At 42.5% G+C, this 24,726-nt stretch overlaps 1 protein-coding gene across 1 annotated transcript in view; it reads right to left on the bottom strand.

Annotated features, from left to right (window-relative positions):
• LOC121833051 (venom metalloproteinase antarease-like TpachMP_B) overlaps nt 1-12,676 on the bottom strand; it is a 35,360-nt gene extending 22,684 nt beyond the window's left edge. The window contains exons 1-8 of the mRNA XM_042286117.1: nt 12,628-12,676; nt 10,194-10,351; nt 9,117-9,209; nt 8,620-8,737; nt 7,562-7,603; nt 7,018-7,145; nt 6,807-6,878; nt 1,775-1,908 (exon numbers count right to left, since the gene is read on the bottom strand). Of these exons, the coding sequence (XP_042142051.1) occupies nt 1,775-1,908; nt 6,807-6,878; nt 7,018-7,145; nt 7,562-7,603; nt 8,620-8,737; nt 9,117-9,209; nt 10,194-10,351; nt 12,628-12,676 (794 nt within the window). The remainder of the gene's footprint in view (nt 1-1,774; nt 1,909-6,806; nt 6,879-7,017; nt 7,146-7,561; nt 7,604-8,619; nt 8,738-9,116; nt 9,210-10,193; nt 10,352-12,627) is intronic.
• Nucleotides 12,677-24,726: the final 12,050 nt, after the last annotated feature.

The raw sequence follows: 24,726 nt of genomic DNA, 5'->3' as shown, positions 1-24,726 counted from the left end.
CAGCACGTCAGACACTGTAGACGAAACGTTTTGCATGTCGCCGAACAAAAGTGCGTAAAATAGAGGAAGCCGTGGGCATCTCTCGTCCCCCAGTAGATAATATTTTACGTAATGAATTGAATTCAAAACAGAAAGCTTTCCGCAAGATAGGTGTCGCATTTTATTAATGCGTAGCAAATGATCTGCATTCGGCATTTGCTCCGATTAGAAAAAAAAAACACATAAAAGAATGGAATTTTGTATTCCCTCACACTTTATATTTTTCCCGAAACTAAAACACTTTTGGCTAAAAAGAGATTTCTGTCGAATGAAAAGGTAAAAGAAGAATTCAATTCCGTATTTGAGGGCCTCGAAGAAATTCCGCTCCAAGAGTGAATAGAAAAGCTGGAAAGACCTTTCATCAAGTGTGTTCATCTTTGAGGGGATTCTGTTTTCAAATACCATGACTTGAAATGGTTCGGTTTTCATTTAATGTTCAATGCAGAAACGTTTCGATATATCCCACTGTACTCGTAGGAAACACTACTAGCTCAGGAGCTTCCCTGTATTGGTAAAATGTTATTCTGCTTCGTAAAAATTAACGACGCAGTTACATGGATCACACCATATGGGGTAAAGTGTCGAAGGCGGCTCAAGTATTCGACACGAGCAATGCGTAATCACTCGAGTTAGGCTCGTGAGAAAAACAGCTAGACGAACGTTTGAGTAGTAGTTTGCGTCTAATCACTGCGGTGCAGTGAATAGCCCAACTGTACATTGTGATTCAAGGAGTGGCCAAGCTCTTTAAATCGACCGCAAAATTCGGTGTCTTAACCTGTCGCGCTACGACTTTGTGCCGCGTTGCCTACAAATGGTGCACTTTTTTTGTAAACTTTCCGAAGGGCAAATTTACCTGAGGAAAAGGTAAAGAAAGAAAAAGGCTTAGCTCCTATGGAAACGCAGCGACCCAAGCGGTCTTCAAACAACACGGCGCCGTTTCGGACGGGAAACAAGAGATGGCGCAACGAACGCCGCCAACGAACGAGCATAGGGCCCCAAGAGCCGGCGTTTTTAGCAGACAATCTTTTCGACTCAAAAGCGGCGCGCGTTCCGCAGGCGGCGGCAGTTTCAGAAACAAAAGCCGGCGCGGTAACAAGAAGGAACTACAGTTTTTTGTCCCCTAAGGATGTCGTATGCTCATCCGTTGGTGGCAGGTGGCGTCGCGTTCGCCTACGCCATCTCTTGCCTCCCGTGCAAAACGGCACCGTGTTGTTTGAAGACCGGTGGCGTCGCTGCGTTTTCATAGGAGCTAAGACTTTTTCTTTCTTCATTTTTTCCTAAGTAAGTTCGCTCTTGCCAAATTTTACAAAAAAAAAATGCACCATATCTTTGCGACGCTGCACAAACTCGTAGCGTGATAGGTTAAGAAACCGAATTTTCTGGTCGATTTAAAGAGCCTGGCCTCTCCTTAAATCACCCTGTAATAATACCCATCCGTTCTCCGCAAGGTTTTGCCAATTGCCTGCCCAGAATCCGTAATAGAAGATTATGTGGCCACTTTTTCCGGAAAAGAGGTAAAAGCTAACTATGCTCGTTCAACTAAAAAAAAAATTCTCCGACAGCCTTTGAGTGAAAATAAAAGCTAGTCCATGTTTTGGGGGGTTATGGAAGTCACAGATTTTATCTAAGCAGTGTGTTATTTATTGTGAGCATTGAATCGCCATAAGGTACTAGGATATGTTATCTCTGAATCAACCGCACAACTGGATTTTAGGAATTATGTGATCTTGCTTACCCAACGAGCATCAGGTAGAAATCGGCGGGCCTTGGGAACGTGGTCTTTTTGGTGAATTGTCCAAAGGCTTTTAGTGACGGACCCACTGAGACTATATTATCTTCCTCCACAACGAAATACTCATCTTCTTTCGTCTGTAAACATAAAGAATTAAACGAAAATATTTATATTTTATTACTTTTTCAATCACAAATTAGACCGCCGTTATCATCAAAAAGTAGTACTTTCTAGATGAAAAATGTCTCTAGCTCTAATTGTTTATCAAATTCTGCAATACTTTTCATTGAGTCTACTAAGTAAAATAAGCCAAATGAAACATACGGACCTTTGCGAAAACGAACTAGAAATGAGCTAGTTTTGATTTCACAGCGCCATCTGTCGCGAAAAAAATAAATATTGTACACAATTTAAATAGAAAACGAATTGTTACTTCGAAAACAAAACCGACGGCGTTGACTGCGCGAACAGGAGAGATTTTGGAACTTTGATTTAGACAGATAAATCCCCAATTGCTGTTGATTGGCACAATCACTTTGAGACATATGTCTTCGTTTTCTTATTCATTTACACGGTGTAATACAATGGCGACATTAAAATAGTGCAAGGTCATGGTGGAAATAAGTGGTTTCTTGTTACCCTCACCGAACCATAGGAACCCTTTTTCGCAACACAGACCGACGCTCCTTTCTTACGTTGTTCGGGGCCCCATCATACCGTCAGATATAAGATATGTGTACAGGCACGCACTAGCACCCCCCCCCCCCCTTCCCCTCCCTCCTTTCCTTGTTCGAAACCATTTTTTTGCATTCGATTAGAGTGATACCATCTGTTTGCGACAAACCTATATTGGTTTTATTTCTCACACATCACACACTGGTACAACGAATCGACTGCAACTTTTTTCACACACCTATTTCTCCGGCTAAAGCTCTCAGCAATGCCTATACTTCAAAAGAAACTTGAGCATAGTTAAGAAATTAAAAAAAAGCGAAATGACGCCACTGTGTAAACGTACTTCATTCTTCGCCAGTTTTCTTACTTTTTTAGCCCACTTGCGGCCTCGCGCACGTACGGCTCCCTCGTTTTCAACTTGAAGCAAGATGACTCTTGTTTGGGCCTCATCTCTCTCGATTAAATCAACGAACACGAAAGGGTTCGGGTGCGATCTTCCCCACATGGCTCTAATTTTTTGATGCCATGCCTCCAAATGGTTGTTGGTTCTGTATCCCCTGTTTCCGTGATGGTTCCACCGCTTTAGTTGGAAAATGCCCGTATCGAAGTCGCGTCAAGGTAATCAAGTAATCCAATGAGCTCCAGACCGAGCAAGATATGCCCCGACATAGAAACGCCCAGGGGCGAGGGATGTACCAAGGCGAAACAAAGGAATGTGCCACGAGCTTACAAATGAACGCCCTTAGCTGGCTGTTTCTTGAATATGCGCTTTTAGCCCAGCCCCCTGAACGGAAGCCCACATTTATTGCGCAAAAATGAAAATGTCACAAGCGATGAGCAGCTTGGGGAAACACGACGCGCAGACCACCAAAAAGAGCCTGCTCAAAATCCGTCATGAAACTCTCAGGGGTTGAGGAAGGAATACCAGCAGATGTGAACGTAATTATAGCCCTTCAAACGCAGGAGCATAAATTTGTAGCTAGCTGACCCGACAACAAAAAGCAAACGGCGGCGCCAGGCACTCCATCAGTTACAACATGCAGAGTTACAAGTTCGTCACACATGTAAGGTATAACAAAAAAGCCCCGTCCGTAAAAAAATAATTTTAACTGACGACAGCCGTTGCATGCCATGCCGTGTTGCGAAGGCAACAATTCAAACGAGGTCTCTGCGGTCGTCGATGATAAAGAAGGGCTCTGCTATTTTTGTATTTTTGTGGGCGTCGTTGTCTTGCGGAGTGTCGGCTGATGAAGGAACCGGTGGCTGCGCTGAGCGTCTTTCTCGATGCATGGAATCCTTCAGGCTGGCAAACGTGGGTACATCTGCTGCGTCTTCATCTGGCACCTAGAATAAATTTAGTAATTTTGTTTAGGAAACTTTGCAGGATACTTCGTAGGTGTGATAGATATAATATTTTGGAAGGAAACTGCAGAGCAGGTTTGGAGAAGTTCCTCGTTAAACAAACTTGGCATGGGCGTATTCGGGTTGGGTGCTGCTGACGTTTTCAGCGCCAAGCGCAGCTGGTCCCTCACAAGCCTAGGCTCGTCTGCTGCATGGTTATGGTCGCCTATAAGTAAAAGGAGCGTAAATGTGCAATGGCATGTTAACGGCCCTCAAGCATATACCTGGTGGCGCTAATAGGAGTAAGTAAGAAACGAATCAAATAACAGTGTTTTTTATCATGCATAAATAGATCGTCATTACAAATCGGATAGAGCAACTTGCGGGATCTGCTTTTCACGTTGTCCGTTTCAGTCAAAATCGAAGCTGGCATCTTGATCAATTGTAACGGCAACGAAACGAAACCATTCCGTTTGCTTTCTGTCGCTATTTGTGACATATGTAACCTTCAAGGTAGGGGCGCTTCTCTTCTCTGCAACAGCGAGACAACAATCAGGGACATCGCCCCTGATTGTTGTCTCGCTGTTGATTGGGTAGCGTTCTATTTCGGAGTGCAACGTTATATTTTTGAGTGTAAGGGAAACATAGAGTTCCGTGTTTCGACACAAAGACTGCTCAGCGTTTGATGACTCAGCGCCAGTGTTGGGGTAACGCGTTACAAGTAATGACGTTACCGGCAACGTGATGCTTATTTTCGGTTACGCTTAACGTACTTGTTACTTTTTTAAAACAGTAACGGGTAATGTATCTACGTTACGCAGTTCGAGTAACGGGTGACGGATTTACGTCACTGGTTACTTTTAATTCCTAAAATTTAATATTGTGACCGACAAGATAGTTAACTACGCACCAAACCTAAAGACACACCTCGAATTCTAAAAAAACTGTAGTTTATAAAACAATATATCAAGTTTAATGAGATCAAACGCTTTTCTATAGTCTAAAAATATTTCAGTGGTAAATAGTTTATTTTCAAAATGTTGATTGATTTTTCTTTGATACTAAGTAGCGCCCTTTCTGTTGACTTTTTTTTTCTTCTTGAAAACCGTATTGCTGCATTACAAAGACATGTCTTTCATTCAAACATTTGGTTCAGCGTTTTTGTTTAGATGTTCTAATACTTTTAAAAATAAGGGAAGTACGGATATGGGCCTAGAGTTATTAATGTTGTCAAAAGAACCTGGGCTTTGTACAAAACAGCAACTCTTGGACTTTTCATGCCATGGGGAAAAGTATTAAGGCTCGTTCACACTCTTGCAACCGAGTACGACCGAGAGAGAGAGGACCAGTTTTTATCCTTTTGCGACTTCTTAGGACCAACTCCGCTGCAGCGGGGCTGCTCCTAAGACGTCGCCAACGTCTTAAAAACCGGTCTGGTCTCTCTCGGCCGTGCTCGGGCGCATATATGTGAACGGCGCTCTAGTTGCTAATGGAATGTTCCATATATGCTGTAGAGGAGAACACAAAAAATGGGCAACAGCTATGATTGGTATGGCCTTGATATCATCTGCTGTAATGAGTAACGTATTTCGTTACTTTTTTTTCGGTGACGCCTACAATACTGCTGCAGCGCCCACGATGCATCTCAGAAAAATGAAGAATGGATTCCGGGTCCCGATTTTTGCTCGACCTCTGCTATTTCCCCTCTGAATTTACAGGGACATTACGTCACGTGACTTTATGTCATGTGACCTATAGAACAATGTTGTTTCTCCGCTAAACATGGCGGAAAAAGTGATGTCATCTGACTTGGTCACGTGACCTAAACGAAATTTTTGTTTGCCTGCTACATTTAGCAGGAACAAGAAGCCACGTGACCTCAATACCAAATCAGTTTCTCCGCTAAACTTAGAAGAAAAAATGACGTCCCGTGACTTTGTGCTACGTGCCCAACACACGAATTCAGGAAAGAAGTTGTCTAAGTGGGAAGGGCAAATCACTTGTGGACATTTTTATATATTTTACTGCCTTGTCCGTTGTCATTTTACACAAATTGCTAAACGTGTGGTAGTTTATATAGTAACTAATAATATTTTCAATATTTACCTATTATATAAATCACAATACTGAACATATTTTTGCATCCGGTACAGTTGTGTAAACCTGCTCTGTAGCACTATCATATCAAAAACACAACATTGCATCAAGCTGACCAATACAATACTCTAGCAACCCGGAAAACATGAGCGTTAATAGCATGGTGGAGAATAAAAGTCTAGACGATTTAAATCGTGATTTTTGTCATGATTTCAAAAGTGTTTTTAAATCATACCTGTTTCATTACAATATTTTGAATAAAAACATTTCCACAAAAATAATCCCAAAATAGTTTTATAATTTACCATTTTTCTATCATGCGATGCATTGTATATGCATTGCTTGCTTTTTAAATCAAGGAATCGCTAAAGAAAACAAAAAATCTTATAACGCACTGAAATCAAGCATAAAGCAGTCGTCTGAGCGAAGCGCAACCACACAATATTAAGCTGTTTTTTTTTTTGTTCTACAAAGTCAAAGTTTAATAAAGAAAAAAGTCACTTAAACCATGCTTTAAATTTACTGTAATTAATTTTTCGGCATTAATTTTAGTGGTCGGATGGATTTATTAGTCAATCTGTCATGTTCAAAAATACATCTAGTCATCAAATACACTATTTTATAGCTATGCTAATGTAAAATAAATTAATCTGGTATAACGCAAATGAATCTGATTTAAATCATAGACATCATAAAATTTATAGTTAGACAAATATTTATTGTTTTCCGCTCACTCGATTCTCCTTGGCAAAGCGCAATCTGATCCAAAAGGTTTCGAGTAAAAAACTTGACTTTATATGACAAAAATTTTGTTTTTTTCTAAAAAATTTCAGTTCACAATTGTGTTGCACTCTTGGCGGCAATAACAAGACTTTCAAATTTAAAGATACCAATATGTGGGGGTTGGACAAAGAATACGCACCTGAAACCTGTATATTCCAACAAGCTGGAGGTTTATTCGGGGCTTTCGAACCGTCTTGAAGATTGCATTCACCTTCGTGGAAGAAATAAGGCATTCGAGCGGGTGTCAGTAATAGGAGCACAAAAGCCTCACTAAGCGCTTTTTGTTTGGTCAATGAAAACTCACATTACTATATTATTTCTGAACAAGAACAAATGTAAACTATACGCACGATGTTCATAAGCCTTATGATGTATTGAGCCTGTATATATTCGCTTTCGTTGAGGGACTTGTGTATTACACTGTCAACCATGACGTACATTTCAGGTCGCCACACGGTGGGTGGCTCTGCAGTGTCATCTAGAAGGTTTCAAATCATGGCATGTTCTCAGTGCTTCGCAAGTTTAGAATTGACTGTGTAATCATTATTTTTTAATTTGCACGATGCAGATAAGTCGATCTTGTTTTCTGTGCAAGATAGTGAAACAATCTCTAATTGAAAGCTTTCAAATTCATTATATTATTAAAGTGCGGTCTCGAATTGTAGTTACACGTGCAGCACTAGCTGGCGTGTACCGAAATACTTCAAAGCAAAAACCTAAAGAAGAACAATTAGGGTTTCTACTGTGTACAGAAAATTGCATCAAGGTTATAGATTGGCCAGTATGTATGCCGCGCATGTAACTGGAATTGCAAGCCTGCTCCTTGGCGTTTCTAGAATTGGTTGAGAGGATTGCTGAGAAATGTTAAATGTTTTACAAACAAAATAAGCTTAGTTTTTGGCGGTAGACTTTCATCAGAACGTTCTTCAACGGGAACTGTAAACATCATAGTGATACTGAATGTAAAAAGTAATCAGTCAAAGGTTATAACTTTTCAAAGGCATGCTTCTTCAGCAAAATTATACAGGAACAGTTCCTCTTCTGCTATCAATTAAAATTTTTTTTTTTTTGTTGTCCTGTTTTTGCGGTTTTCAGTCATTAAGATATCTTCAAGATACTTTTCTCAAATTGTTACAATATCCGATGTCAGCGCATATGTGTTGATTCAAATACCATCACCTCAAAACTGAACTATTCCAAAATAAAGTAGATAATTCTTTTTGTTTGAAAGAAAAGACGACGAAGTGATATTTTTGCATGTGTTACCTAAAACGCAAGCATAATTAAGTAAAAATGTAAGGGACGTTATAATTGTGAGTATATTCCGCGTCAAAAATATCGTTTGTAGAAACATGTTTGCTTGGAACTCTTAAGAGCTCCCAAATAAACTATTTAAGAAAAATAGAACGGAAACTTTGAACGCACTTAAGGTAGGTTGTCCTGAGTATAAGGATATAAGAATTTTTTCCGATTGCCAAACCACTGACCTCTTCCGTTAACTCAGAAAGTGCTAATTATTGGTACGATTTGAGATCATACATACTCTGATACTCTGAATACTTTGAACATCGGATTACATACTCAGATCACTGATACAGGAGCCGTTGAAATGATGCAAGTAAAAACATAATGAGATACTCAGGGGCCGTCGCCTTTGCAAGCACTTCTCCTTTTCATTTTACAATGATAATCAATTAATGCGGTCATTTCGCCACGCTTTAAACAGAATGTGTTGAGAGTGAAAAACGGGAGGTGAATTAATTCATCGAGAGAATAAATGGCAAATAACTGAGAGCATACCAATATTGACACTGCACGTGAAGCGAACGCTGAAGGAAGGAATTCGGTCGTACGTTCAAAATTTCTAATAACTTTTGCTTTAGGAAGTCTAGCCTTTGAAGATCGAATTTTCAACAAATATCTAGTGTATAGTGTTTCATTCTGCGACTTACTTTTCGAGTGAATCGCCTCTTCAAACGTCGGGAGCGTAAATATTCTGTGAGGGACCCGGCCGGATTTGTCATGTATTCGCAATGGCTCAATTCCATGTGTAAAGTTTAGGTATCCTTCCTGTTAAAAAAGTGAAAGATTTCTGAATATTGCAGGCATTGCCCGTTGCAGACCGTTTTTGAATCGCTGAACAAACATTTCAATAAAAATTCAATTGGTTAGAAAGCAATTTATGGAGAAAGTATTCTATATATGTATTTTCAAATTCTCATAAATAATGTTCTTTAGACGCTGTGGCGGTGTGAACTACCAATATGCTTAATACACCCTCATTTATACGGAACTTAAAGAAGCCTGCAGGGTTATAAAATGTTCGTGAAAATCTATGTTGTTAACAAGTACAGGATTTATAAATAACGATTGCATAACCTTCTGTACATTTGTATAATCGTATTTATTGTTCCTATAAAAATATATACTTAAAAAAATGTGTACATACCATTTCAATTCCCAAGTCTGTTTCAGTAATTGTAAAGGACGCCTTGGGTTCCGAATTTTCATAAACACTATTACGTATGTCTGTAGTATCCATCTGGAAAGAACATATTATGAGAAAAATAACTGCGAAGTAATATTCATATTAGTAGCAGCTGAAATGCTAAACGGTTATTTTTATAGCCAAGCTATTTATCGCTAGGGTTTCGTGGATCTTTTGTGTGCGTCTATGAAAGCTCAGTTCCCGAATTTCGTACAAAATCGCTTAATTTTATGAAAAAGCTTATGTCTCATCACTTGGATATGCATCTTCAGTAGATTAGTTATCAATAGGCTCCATTTTCAAGATCAGTAGATTCTCAGGTAGATAATAAACGTTTCTCAAAGATTTGGCTTTGTGCGACCCGCGTCCGCTATGTCTACTCTCGCACCGCCCTCTCCTTGTAGTCGCCCAGAGCGCTTGCGAGCCTAGTTTCCGTTCCTTCCGCCCTCCCGAATTGGCGGTCCCTTCGCGCGCGTCTACATTCCGCCAGGTGGCCGTCGCATTGCGGGTGTCTTTTTTCCTCCGGCTCGTCACGATGACCACCAATCAAGACAATAAATCTGGTCGTACCTTTGTTCAAAATTCTTTGACACGTCTGTGTCATATGCTAAACAGCTTCGCTGGTCATCCGCCTTCTCAGAGAGGAATCGCTCATGCTTGTTTTTGCAAGCTATGCCATGTTATAAAACCTCAGTAAATGATTACATTCAATGAGTTTCAACAAGACGCAGAACGAATATTGGTGTGAATGGTTGCATAAATTATCGAGGAAGTAAAACCTTCACAGAGAATGCAAAAAAGAAATCGTGGGAGTCGGCACGTCTTTTAAACAAATGTGATATTAACGTTATTATAAGCGAGACAATTCTGCTTGAACGGCAATTTGAAATGTACGAAAACCTCCAAAGACACTAGCGGGCACATAAAGAAACTTCTGAGCGAAAAAACAGGTGGAATGTTTATTTTTTAAGTAGATTAATTGAATTTCAAACAATGAGACGGAAGCATGCTTTCTTGTGAAAGGTAATCTTTCCTTACCAATTCGTGATTCACCTCTCCATACTTAGCATCGGAAAAATACAGACTGTCCCCTAAAACACTGGATTCTTCCAAGTCTATGACGTAGTCTTTAGAAAGTTGAACAGCGCCTCTTGAGTTGCCGCTTCTGCTTTCAATCAGAACCGGATAGACGACACCTGGAACGTAACCGCTCCTGTTATCCGACCGTTCCATACTCGCAACAAACTTCTCGGTACAGAGGAAGAAACAAAACGGTGGTCACAAGTCACGGTGTTTTCCTTATAAAACAAAATCGTATCTAGATCTCCCAGCAAAGTTCCATTTCACAAACAGAGGAAAATTAACTCAACAAAAATAACAAAGCCCTTGTGCAATGACAAGACGTTGGAAACGTAATGCAATAAAAGTACACCGCGAGAAGCAAGCCTACACTCATATGAATAGTTTGAACGGAACAGATTTAGAAAATCGGGGGAAGGGAGGGGGGGGGGGCATCTTCCAATCGTGTTTCGTTAACACTATTTATCCTTTCATATGCATTTCTTAATATGCAGCTGATGAGAAGATATGCTACTTCGGTAGACCTCAAAATGCTATTAGATTGCCATACCACATAAAAGAAAGGCACTGAAGAATCTAGATTACCCTGTTGCCAAGTTGTTGTACATTATGGTTATAACCCTAATCTTTTGTACAACGCCTACGTTCTTGTTCTTGCGAAAACCTTTTGACAATCTGTCAAACTTTTCGCTCTTCACCACTCTAGTTGTATGGCACCACGATCAATGGAACATCCTTTTGTGACAGTCAGATCTATTTGGTAACTCCGATTGTACACGTAATCTGAACGAACAGAGGCTAAGAAAAGCGCGAAGCGTAATTTTCTCAAAGACCCAACAACTTGAAAGGATTTCTGGCAGTTTGGAACTGGGCAAAACAAAAACATTACGTTATTGTGCATTCGTGCACGTAAAAAACAATTGGCGTTCCGCATTAAAGAGCAACATTTGCATCCTCTCTTAATTTGTAGGTGTAATAGGAGGAACCAAGTGCCTGGTATTTACGCACACCTGACGTACCTCAGACGTTGAATACGAGAACAACTGTTTCCCGTATGATGACCTCGGTGTCGCTTTGTACCTATTTGTGACGCCCTTTGGCTGGCCGAACTGTGGAGTACGATGCCTTTAGAGCTCGTCTGGGACTGGTGAGTTAAAGATCCTATCGCATCCATACCTTAAACGTAATCCCGAATTTTCTACACACGACCTCACAGGAGGCAAAGTGTCATGCTCTCGGATGTCGCAACCCTTGCGCTTGGTGCCAGAATTCCCGGGCAAAATTAAAATGAAAAGCTCGTACATTTGGCTCGTACCACAACCGCCGCGACACCGCCAGGATCCTGGCCGACGGCATGGAACTTATATGACGTCAGAGTGGTTGAGACTACAAGAATTTCGTTCGCAACTTCTATGTTTTTAAAGAGATTTGGATGTAGTATCGGGTGTATCAAGTAGCGGCCAAACTCTTTAAATCGACCGAAAAATCCGGTTTCTTAACCCATCGCGCCACGATGTTCTGCAGGTTTGCACACAGGTGGTGCATTTGTTTTATAAACTTAACAAGGAGCGAGCTTAGGTGAGAAAAACGTAAAAAAAAGGCTTAACTCCTATGGAAACGCAGCGAAGTCACCAGTCTTCAAACAATAGGGCACCCTGTTGATTGAAGAACGGTGGCTTCGCTGGGTTTCCACAGAAAATAAGACTATTTCTTTCTTTACATTTTCCTCAGGTAAGTTCGCTCGTTGCGAATTTTATTGAAAAATACCCGCCCCCTGTGGGCAACGCTGCACAAAATCGTAGAGAGATGGCTTACAAAACCGAATTTTGCGGTAGATTTAAATAGCCTGGCCGCTATTTGAGATACCCGATAGAATACCGACGTATTAAAGTGTCCGAATCAACCCGTCATGTCATCGGGAGATGTAGCGGCATATATGTATATAAGGCCGCTTCTACAGTCATTGACAACCAAAGTGAAGGACGTGCTGACTAACGAGCATCCATTATTTCTTCTCATCCAGTAGGATTGCGGTATTAGAGGATAAGAATACGAAAGAAGCAATCACGAAGCAAGAATCAAGATTATAAGATCAAGCCACACCCTGCGCGCCTTATTTGTCAGCGACTATGAAGGAATCTGTGAATACAATCAATGCAGCGTGTCTACCCAAGCCTATTTAAAGATTTAAACTAAGCCTTTGGGGGCATGGTGCATGCCGTAATACAAATTATTTCTCGTTTGTAATATTGTGTGCGGAATTTCCATGATAACTGTTTATCGTGCCCAAAAGCTCGGAGGTTGAAGCCTAGGAGAAATGTAAAATTCGATTTTACGTCACTAAGAAAAACGCCATGCGGAAGCTTCTGCATAAATAAAATCAATACATAACCGGCGTGAGCAGTAGCTACGCTGAAAATGATGAGTGTAGCCGAATACATTTTCCGTCATAAAGACGTCCGTGAGGGAGAAATTTATAGCTGGAAATGAAAGAATGCCTTTGTCCAGGAACCTTTTTAAAGGGTGAAAAGGTCCAGTGTCTTTAAAACATTACGCAAAATGCGAGACAATGAAAACAATACATCAAATGACGCACAAAGGAAGTTGCACTTATTATGTTGTTAAAGACAGCTTTTGCACGAGACGAGCATTAACACCGGCAATGGACCCTATTCAAAAGTCAGAGCCATCTCGTGGCAGTCTCAATAGCACCAATTTCTCCGCACTAATGACGGTGATAGAAGATGAAGATTGTGTACCTTGAAACACTCTCGATTTTGTGAATAAAAGGTGACTTTCAAGGGCCAACTTGTTAGAATGGATTTTTCTCTTCTCTGTGGCATGCTTTTAAAGGCGTTCGCTTCTCCAAGGGTGCAGAAGCTGCGTAGCGCCGCAATTAGAGCGTCGAGTTTGGCTCTGCACGTGGTAGTTGAGGCTAAATATTGAAAATTGTCTATTGAAGCGGGCGACAAAAAGGTGACACCAGCGGTTTGGTTATCGCGCTGGAGACTAAATATGGCTTACACTGACGTCACAGCAGCGGCCATTCTGGTGGCCATTGCTTGCTGAGCACATGGCTTCTGCATCAATGCATGAAAATGAGTATGTAATATGACGTCACATGCCGGCCACACACAAACGCCGCGGCTAACGAGACATGCTAATGTCACGAAACCGGCCCGTCGAAGACGTGGAACAATACACCAGCGGTTTTCGACAAATGGCTTTCTCAAATCTCTCGTCGCTTAGATAGAAAAAAGTGCGATTCCACACACTGAGTAATAGTCATAGCACGTAAAACTGAAATTTAACAATTGTCTACTTTCTGAGCGGGATCTGACTTGGTGCTAGGGAAGTTCAGAACACCTCTCGAGGGCTACGTTTACTCAAGTGATTTCTATTGACATACTCACGACAGAGTTGGCGTCGCGCTCGTCACCCACGGGAAGGCAGGGAGCTAGGGCCCCACCAGCCAAATTTCTCATTTTATCTTTCTCCCCTGTTCTATAACGTTATCATTTTGTAACGTATTTCTCGTTCATGTTCGAAATGTTCTAGAATACAGAGTATGTACAAAAGAAGCTGAATCTGGCAACATTGGGACATTGCTCCCTTGTCACCATCACGGGACGCACGCTGTTCTTTTGGCTTTAGTTAGGGGTGCGAGTGCGCCTTACTGTACATTTATTTTCACTTTTTAAATGAACCTACTTTTTTACCCGAGATAATACAGTAATGCCTAAGGATGACACCCAAAACTGTAGGGAGATCGTGAGGTATCCAGGGCTGCCCGTTAGTTGACGCCACTGTGTTCACTCTTCGTAGGCGGTCGCAGGCGTGTCAAAACGACCATTCCCCTGGTCGTTTTAGATCACTAGTCTAAATCCACTACGGAGCATCCGATTCGTGCGGAGTCAACGCGCCTCCGACTTCACCAGCGGAAAAGGCAGGGTTCCGAGGGTGACCAACTGTCGTCCCGGCATTCCGCATCGCGCTGGGCTATCGTCATTTCCGGAAACCGACATCACAAGTCGGTCGACCGCCGTTCCCGTCATGCTCGGCGAGGCAGGAAGTTACGTCTCCCAAAGATCGGTTTCCACTCGGCTCCGGGAAGATCAGCCGATCAAGATCAGGGCGTTCCGAACCCTAAATCAGAGCCGGCGCTGCTCCAAAAGGACGTGCGAAAGACATCCAGGTTGATCTCAAACGACCAGTGGCGAACGCGCCCTGCAAAAAAGTGCATCCCGGAACGCGCCATAACGACGAGTGGAATTCTTCATTAATCGAACGCGAATCTCTTAATAAAAACTTTTTAAGGGACCCTGAAGACTACATTGAAGTTCACTTTAATGATTGATATGAACGCAAAGCGCTTGCGCGTCGCACAAATTAATTGAATAGACCCAGCAACAATCACACCGGAACAGATGAGAGTCGCTTTCATCGGTCCCGGTGTGATTGTTGCTGGTTCTATTCAATTAATATGTGCGACGCGCAAGCGCTTGGCGTTCGTATCAATCGTTAAAGTTAACTTCAAAGTGGTCTTCATGGTCTCTTCAAAATTTTTTCTCGGGCGTCGCGCCCGAGACTGCAGAAAAATCCAGCTTATGAATGACGTGAACCGCGATATCAATTGAGGCACGTCGGGCGGTTGGTCGAAAAGAATGGAGTCCTCTTGTACTCGTTTTTGATCGTAAGTCGTCAAAAAAGATTTCGTACTTTTTCTCATTTAGTAACAGCGAAACTTCTATGTTCTTGACAGAACAAATTACTACAATAAATTAAGATATTATTTCAGTCCGCGGGCGCGCGGAGTGAAAAGACTGAATAGGTAAAAGCCTTTGAAAAGAAGCTGAAACAATTCTTGAAAAAAAAAAATAGAAACGAGTTAGAGAAGAACTCTAGAGTATTTTTATCCCGTGACTTTGAATACCACGTTCATTTTCCACGATGATTTATACTAAACATGAGAAAACCCGAAAAACCTCCGGCCAGTAGTGACGTCGTACTAGGATCTTTGGGCCGCCAAGCGCGTATCACTGGTTTGGGAAGCGCGTGCAATCGGAAGCTTGCAAGGTGTATTTTTCCGCACTCACGTCAGTCGTGACGTCTATCTCTGACCTTTTCGAACACAGGAAGAGTACACGCGGATAGCTTTGACAGGTGCTGAAGATGCGCTAAGCAGGGATTCCGAAAACTCCTACTATCGCCCCACGCCCCGTGCACTTTGATATTAACTTTTAAAAAAATACTTTCTGCAGCCTCCGTGCGCCAAATTGAAAAATATTTCTCTATACTCGTGATCATGGAGGCCAAATGAAGACGATTTTGGTGTTTTTCCTTAAGGCAAGCCACTACCCAAAAAACAAAAAAAGAAAATTCTGCAAGAAAAGTTGATTCTGAAAAATGATACATCTGCATCCACTAACATATAGAGGTTTAACGCAAAAATTTTAATTAGTTTACACTGCATGGTTAACTTTTTAAACATTGTTTTCTGTCCAGTGAAGCTAAACAAAAGGCAGGGTTTGCAGCAATTTGAACACACTTTTCTCTGTTCCGCTTTTTGCTAGAAATTCTATTTTAGTCAATCTATCGTTTGATAATGGCGATAAAGAGACGGCTCGTTCTTATTTTTTCCTGACTCAAATTTAATAAGGTATGCGGCTATAGAATTATTTTGTCACATTACGGATGTCTTTTATAAACAAATGCGAACATTTTGCTCAAGCCATAGAACATTAAAAAGTTGTCCAATTTTGCAGAAGAAAATATTTAAAGAAATAAATTACTTTTTACAAAAGACTTTCCATAGCCGCACCCCCTAGGCATTCCGCTACATATCTAGCAGACAAAAAATTTAAATATTGTGATAGTTTTCCAACGATAGATTAAGAAACAATGTAGGCGTGTTACTGATAGAAGCTGCTCTAATTTCCTTCCCATTTAACCGACAGACCTGAAATTTTGTTATGCATCCTTTAGCATGACTACCAGCCTGCCCTGTTAATTTCATTAATTTTACGCCAAGGGTTTAAAAGTTGACCCCCTTGGGGGTGTGTCCACTTAAATACAAAACCACTTTAGTCTTCCTCTAACTTGAAAAGCATTTAGTGTAATACATGTAAAAAGATATGTTTTTTTTTTTTTTTAGAAATACAAAATTGGCGAGTCATTGTGTTTTGTTCGGTTTGTGGCGCGGCTTTTAGTTCCTCGCGCGAATGGAGCAGCAGAAACTGTTCCAAGCTGACGCACTGCGGTTTCCAATACTCGTCAGGGTCCATTTTAATAAGCTTCTGTCATACCTCGTTTAGCACGCCACGTTCTTTACGGCACATCCATCCATGCTTTTCATCCAAACAGACCTTTTTGCGCCTGTGGTGCACTGATAGATCGGTACATGTCCCTGCGGGAGCCCATGACTACGACGCTTTTACGCCGAGCCTCCTCGAGCAGGACCATACTTTCGTCATGTCTTGGGTTAGTAAAGCTGATTGAAGTTCCCGTTGAACCTGTGACGGCGTTTTATCTCACATGGTATACGCAAGAGCGACACGGAACTATTATAGTTCTCAGTAACATCAGAGCGCCGCTCGCAACGCGAATGGCAATAAATCATGTCGACAAAAAATTAAGGTCCATACCAGGGTTGGGCAGAACTACTCAAAAATGTATATGGGAATACAAATACTGGGAGACATGAAAAAAGGAGCAAAAATACTGATAATCCAATATATCTGGAAAAATCTATCGCGATACGTATCGAAGATACATTTTAAAAATAAGCATAAAGTCTTTGGAAATATTAATACAGGAATATATTTCACTGAGGGCAGAAATAGAAATATTGAAATACTGATACTGCAATATATTTTAAAAATATGTTTGAGACGCCAACTGAGATTAAGCTTGAAGTGGAAGTTTTTGATGACGAAATTACTTTCTCGCAGGCTTGGCACTTCACCTTAAAGTGCCAAGCGACGTCGCACGCTGTACGGTTCCAAGCGGCAAGGAGTCTTCAATGGGCTCAAAAACGTTCAGTCAAGGATTGACCGAGGTCCCTTCCCTGGAATTCTGTGTGTCCCATGAGCGATGCGAAAAGACTTCGACCTCAAATAAATTTCATGTCATCCTAAATCCCATAAAAACGTCGTCATGCTCCTGTTCAATATGGGCGCTTGGTCAACAGTGATCACATCACGTCACGGTGGAATGATCTGGTATTCGTGTATCTGTAGGTGTGACCTTGAACGTAAAACTTTACCCAGGCTGCTGTATGAAAGGACAATACGCAATTTTGTTGTAGGCGACTTTCGTGAAGATCGTGCAGGAACCTTGGAATTTTGGAGAGCAGTGGACCACCTGAATCATCCTGGAACACATGTCTTTTGTTACAGTTGAAAAAAACGATACGGTGGCATAGTTGTTGTGACAGTCCTTCGTGAAGACCCGCCAACGCTATGACGCATGGATGGCAGTCCTCGAGTTTTGCCTAGCCGCATTCCAACAGAGACCTTCGTGGATTGCGACCTGAGATTGCCGGCACAGGTGGTATCTGTCTGTGAAACAGCACGCTCAAGACGATTCGCAGGTGTACGAAGTCTGTGTCGGCACAGAGAGGCCACGTCTGGCCTCCTCCCTTGGTATCGGATCAGCAGAGTAGCGGGACACGTTCACATCGACTGAGCCGTGCAATATTACGGGCACAGACGCTTTCGGATATGTGTTGCGGGCATCTAAGTCCGATTCCCATAGGCCCTCTTTCCGGATGAATATGACAAAGCAATACTTCGCTCTCGGCGAAAGTGTTAATTTAATCACTTATTGCCTGGGATGTTTCGGGGTCGGGGAATGGTCAACAGCCAGGCCTTGGGGACGTCCGTCGCCATGGCAGCTGCTCCTAGTCCTAGCGGTGGTCATCCACAACGCGTCATGGGGACGTCATCGTCCAGGGTCGCTGTCCGGTCCGTTGGTCGAGTCCGCCACTCGGCGTAGTGCCCGCACTCCCCGCGCCAGCGTCCCCCGCCGTCCGAGCTCCACTCCGTCACTCGTTTACCCCCAGGTCGGGAGCAACAGAGACCCACCTTTTGTCTCGCTTCCCCTTTTAAGACTTTCCTGCCTTTGTCCCTCCAACCGTTAGATCGGAAACCTTGCCGCGAGCCGACCCTTCGACGTCAGCGCTGAATGAGGAAGCGCTTGCCCCGTTCCTTCCGAGGGACGGGGCAAGCGCTCCCTCAAGGTGGGAAACGGGAAGGTCACAGAGGAACGACGGGCCGGGAAAAGGGTCTCCACACCTCCCCTCCCTCAAGGCTCGGACTCCGGGGGGCTTGAGTCGGGGGGGGGGGGGGGGGGCGGACGGTCTCCCAAGAGAAGCTCCTCCAGCAGTGAACTCGCTCAGCTGAGTGTCGCCCATGATGACGAGCACCCTCGATGATGATGGTGGTGGCGCCAATCCAGGCAGGTCAGCGGTGAACGTTGATTCACTGGGAAGCTCGCGACCGACGAAGCACGGTTTACGAACTAGTCGGGTGCGCCACAGCTCACAACACGGACGGGCACTCAGGCACACGCCAGCTCTGAAAGTTCGCTTCCGTCCCTAATATTCCAGACAGCGAATCGCGCAAAAACGAATACCGGCACGGTATATCAGACAGCGGGACGAAACCAAAGTCCTTCGATGATTGGACATGTTACAAAATAAAGACAAGTCATGAAGACCGTCATGCTACACGTTCCAGAGGTAGTTAACAGGAAAGCTATTCCTTAACGAAAAATTATGACCACTCACTGTCTACCGAAATCGTACATACGCCCACTATACAACGTTTGCTCCTATAAAACTCAACCGCATTCTTTTAAAACAGAAAACGATCTACCAGAGCGCAAGAACCGTACACTTTTGACAACAATGTTTACCTCTAACCCACTCTCGAAAGACGCATAACACTTCGAAAACTAACAACGATCTCCCGTAAAACAGAAACGGCGACATATCCAGTCCCGTTCGCGAGGTGCGACTCGAAAAAAAAAAAAAACACGCCGCCAACAGTAGAAATTACCCAAGAGGGGCACTCATGCACTCGGCGTTCACGACACCCGAGCTACAAACACGCTACAACCAAGCTACGCAGCACGTCTTCATCAGAATAGATAATAACCGTACTGGGAGGCCGTTGTTCCGTGGTACCGGCCACTTACACCAGTACAAAGGAAATAGTATCTAATAAAACTTTGGTTGGGGCCAGTTGGTTCATATCGATTAAAAGGTTAAAAGGCGCGAAAAAACAGGACGAAAAAAGACTAAAAATGACGTCGTACGTGCCGTACGTGCGTCTTTTTTCGTCCTGTTTGTTCGCGCCTTTTAACCTTTTTATCAACAGCGTCTATATCGAGCGAACCGCAGATCTCATTGGACAACCTATATACACTTATGGTCACAAGTTTTGTAACATTTTGTCAATAATTACAGTAACAATTCTGTTTGCATGGCGGGTTAAATTATGCAAGAACCACTAAATGTACTAGCAGACGTATAAAATAACTTTTGACCGACATCCACATCATTTAACCACCCCAGCTTCGGGTGTCCTAATTTCTAGGTTTTAGTTTTTTAATGCTACCAAGCTGAACAGGCGGCATATATTTATTTTCTAATATACAGCCTAGTTTGAAAACCTGAGGAAAATTCATACCTTTCTAAGAAAGATAAACATTCCTCACCAATTCGTGATTCACCTCTTCATTCCCATGCCTCGGTCAAAAACAGACTGTCCCCCAAAACACTGGATTCCTTCAATTCTATGACATAGTCTTCAGCCAGTTGAACAGCGCCTCCCAGATTTCCGCTTCTAATTTCGATCAGAGCAGGATACACGACACCTGAAACGTAACCACTAGTGTCATCTGACCGTGCCGTACCCGCAACAAACATATCCTTGCTGACGAAAAAGAAAAAAAGAAAAAAAATCTGTGGTCACATCACAAAACCTGTGGCCTTAGAAAATAAATTGCGCCTAGACCCTCAGGTAAAGTTTCAATTCACAGGCAAATATCAATTAACACAGCCTATAAATTTAGAATAAAGTAACCCCCGTACAATGTCAATACTTGGGTGATGTAAAATAGTAAAAGCAGACCACAGCGAATAAACCCCATGATTCATGTGTCCCCCCCCCCCCCCCCCCCCCTAAATCTTCCAATAGACCCTTCCGGAAAACTGTGGCACCCCCACCGTCTGGTGGACGCATTATGACTTTCCGATGTCCGGCACGTGAAATTATCCAGGAAACGAAGACAACATTGACGTCGGTTCAACATTTTGTGATTTCAAAACCCAGAGAATTCGAAGGAAAGCAAAACAGGCTATGCGATCACCTCCTTTTGTGTTCGTAATGATAAGAGAAAACTAATCGTGCCACTTCGAAGATATATAAAGCGTTCGAGTCGACAAGAAACGCACACCCGAGCAGGCCTACAATGCCCCCTCCGCGATGTGTCCTGGGATTTTCCAGAAATTCTTATCGTGTTCTCTTTAAGCTATTCATGATTTCATGTGCGCCATGCGGATGAATGCATCCTCAATTCGCGCACCTTGAAAGAAAGAAGCTAGTTCGCTTTACTTCAATTTGCCCTTAGGGTGCCCCCATACCACACAATAAACTCGAAAAAACTAAAGGATTTAGGCTATCTTGTTACCAGCCATTATATCAATAATCATTATTATCTTAACGTTTTACGCACCTGTTCATATAAAAATCTTCTAGTAACTCGTAACTGTTTTTCGTTTTTCGTTTATGTAATTTGACTTTAAGATGAAGGATGACGCAACGTTTTGAGGCGGTCACCCACATGTAGTAACGTAGATTGAATACCTTCTGAACGGAACAAACGAGAGGCTAGAAACTACGCGAAGAGAAATTTCCTGCATTGTCCAACAACCATAACGGAATGCTGGCAGTTTGTAACTCGGCGAAACGCAAGCATTACATAAGAGCGCATTTCGTGCACGTACAATGCAACTTGCGTTCTGCATCAGTATGCTATGTTTACTCACTTTGTTAATTCCTTCGTGTAGCGGAAGGAACAAAGCGCATGACCTTTACGTAGAGTCGACGTACACCCGCTGTCGAATAAGAAAACATCTGTTTCCGTTCTGGTGAGCTTGGTTTTGCTTTCTATTTGTTTTTGAATCCCCTTGGCTGATACAAGTTTAGAGTATAGATCAAAAGTGGTCCAAAATTGGCAACAAATGACGTCACTGAAGCCGAAGTGTCACGCTGTCTGATGTCGTGGTCCCGGTGGTTGGCGCTAGAAGTGCCAGCAAAACGTATAAGCGAACGCTCGTACTTTCGCTCGTACCACCACTGGTGTGACATCGCAAGGATCCAGGCCGGCAACAGCATCACAAATCTACGTTGTCATCTGACTCAAGACGAGGGATTACATTTTAGGACGTGATCGCGGCACCAGACGGAGATGCGTTCACGGCACCATAGTTTGGAGTCAGCACTAAGCATGTGGATGCTGATTAAAGGCCGACGACCAGAGACGATATTCTGCTGGGCAGAACATCGTCCTCACCCTGGGGTAGGAGGAAACGGGCAACGATGGACAGGATAGAAAGGAGGAGAGGAGGAAACTGAGGAAAATTGGAAATCGTGAACTGATCGGCGATCTTCAATTTAAGTGAGTGACGAATCTCGAGAAGGTTAAAATTAGCACATCTACACAACCATACCAAAACTTCCGTCGCAACCTTGATGTCACAAATATTAACAAAATGACACTAGGCTTGTGATAGCCTAGTAGCAATTTTCTTTTGCTTTGTCTCTAAAGAAATAATTTTTAGTATAGTACACTACAAGCATAATAAACGGACCGAATGGGCATGTTTTTATAAAGAAGATATTGCACCATATAATTCTATGAGCCGCTCCTTCAATCACTTACTACTTAAGAAATTAAGGGCGTGGTGACTCAAGAGCACCTCGTTATCGCTTTTCAACTAATGAGATTGCGAGATTTACCAATAAGAGCGCTAGACAACCATCTAGAAAACAAAAAGCAAAGTTATAATATTAAGCCACACCCTGCGCTTCTTATTGCTCAGCGATTCTGAAAGCACCTATGAATAAAATCACTGCAGTAAAATTTGCTCAACCCCCTTGAAACCCTACGCCTTCTTAGGCTGTGTTGCAAGGCATAATTGAAATTCTTCTCGCCCGCAAAACCACGCACGATAACTGCATGATAGCCGTTGACCTTGTCCAGAACCTTGGATAATTCTCCTATAGAATTGAAACGTTCGATTTTACGTAACTTTGTGAAGGCATTCAGATGCTTCTTGATAAATGCTTCTTGCTACAGCCGGCAAGAGCAGTAGCAAGGCTAGAAATAATCAGTGCAGCCGAATACATTTTACCGTGTAACAACACACATACAGCTGAGAAATGGAGAGTGGAAACTCTAAATATGTCTATCTGAAATCGTTTAAAAAAAAATGCTTCAGCGCCCTTTACAACCACAATATACAACATTTAGAATATAAAAACGAAGAAAAACAGGGACGCACTCGGGAAGTGGCATTCATTTCGTAGGTGGCACCTTTGAAGCGTGAGAGCCAACTAGTAGCAGTGCGATTAGCTCCGATTTATACGTAAAATGACGGTGATAGGAGAACAAAGTCGCCTAACTTGAACCAACCCCCAACTTCGTGACTCAAAGGCGACTTAAAGGGAGCCCCTTGTTTGAAACAATTCCTTCCTTTCCTAAAGTATTCCTTCAAAGACGTTCGCTTTTTCTAGTGACAAGAAGCTGCGTAGTGCCGCCATAAGATCGTCGAGTTTGGCTCGGCACATGTTGGGTAGACTACCTTTTGAAAAGGGCCTATTCAAACGTGTAAAAAAAAATACACCAGCGGTTTGCTTATCGCGGTGGATACTAAACATGGCTTGAACTGACGCCACATGAGCGGCAGTTGCGGTGGCCTTTGCTTGTTTTGCACATTCCTCCTGCGGCAAGGCATGAGCACTGGTATGTAAGATGACGTAACAAAAAAAGCCACATGTAAACGCCATGGTCAACGAGGCATGATTATGTCACGTGACCAGCCCCTGGGAGGCGCGGAAGTACAAAAGGGGTTTCCGCCGAAATCCTTCCGCGAATTTCTCCTTGTTTCAATTTAAAAAATAGTGCGATTCCACTCACAGAAAAACAGCGAAAAAATTTAAACTGGAATTAACCGCATATTCGTTTACTTTACGAGCGTCATTAAAGTTGCCGGCAGGGAAGGTCAAAACAGCATTCGAGGACTACGTCGGTAAGAGGGTGTTTCCAGGCCAGATCCTACAAGAATGGTCCGGGTCACAGTTTTTATATTTATGTAAAAAATATATGTTAAAGCCACATTCTTGAGAGGAGCATTCAGCTATATGCGAAAGTTGTAGCTAATTTTCTTCCGGAGATAGAATATTTCGAAGCTCTAGGCGTTGAAATTGCCAAGGTTTCGCATAGACTTCTGCTTATCTCTAATACCCTACTCAAGACACTGTATTACATTTACTTTTGTTAGGAATTCGATATCTTGCAAATATACCTAAAATTATTTACCACTTTTTTTAATTACATTTTTTAGCACTTTGTGCTCATTATCTCAAGTACATTTTTCAATCTTTGAGAGAAGCTTGTCAACGGAATGGTTTACCGGAAAAAACCACTTTCGAAAATCGCCGCTTCAGAAGGTCCATGTGTGAAAATAGGTGAACACGTACTCAAGCGAGCTCAGGTACTCCGTCTAACAAGGAAGCAAGCTCCGGCTGGATCTATTGAGATGCAGAGACTTAGATTGGGCTCCTCCAAACTTTCTTTTGTTCATAATTTGGGTTATTTTTTGGGTGCGAGGCACTTTTTTTTTCGAAAGCCAATAGGATGTCTCTCTGCTGATTTTGTGTGTGTGTGCTGGTATTGCACGTTTGAGCCCTTTATCAGTTCTCCCTACCCTCCATTGCATGCCGTAAACAGCTTAAACTAGACGGAATTCGCAAAACCACAGGCGCATACCACAACGCGCAATGCCGTGGAGTAGGAAGCGTCATCTGCTCTTGGATAGAAAATTAGACGTCATTAGTGCGTCCCCTCGTTGTGTCCAGTATAGCGACAGTAGGTGATTCGGAGGTACACGGCTAAATTCCAAAATTTATGTTCTAAAACGTTATTTTGATTAAAGGGGCTGTGCAACGACATTGGGTAGGAATATTTTTTTTACTTTACACCAGCTGCCTGGCACTGGTGGGAACCAAGAATACTCGAACTGTGTGACCCACTTATGTGGGTCACATGTAAGAACTTATAAAACTTTACCAAAACTTATAAAATTGAGAAAGTTCGACTTCTCTCTTTTCAAAATTATCCTAAAATACTAGCTTTTTAAATTTTTTGAATTCTGATTATTTGCTGAGTCACGTCCCACAAGCCCCTGCCGACTTTGACCTGA

Source organism: Ixodes scapularis, unplaced genomic scaffold (assembly GCF_016920785.2).
Source record: "Ixodes scapularis isolate PalLabHiFi unplaced genomic scaffold, ASM1692078v2 PGA_scaffold6__148_contigs__length_123643588, whole genome shotgun sequence".
Taxonomy (NCBI): domain Eukaryota; kingdom Metazoa; phylum Arthropoda; class Arachnida; order Ixodida; family Ixodidae; genus Ixodes; species Ixodes scapularis.
This window is presented reverse-complemented; position numbering and strand designations above follow the sequence as displayed.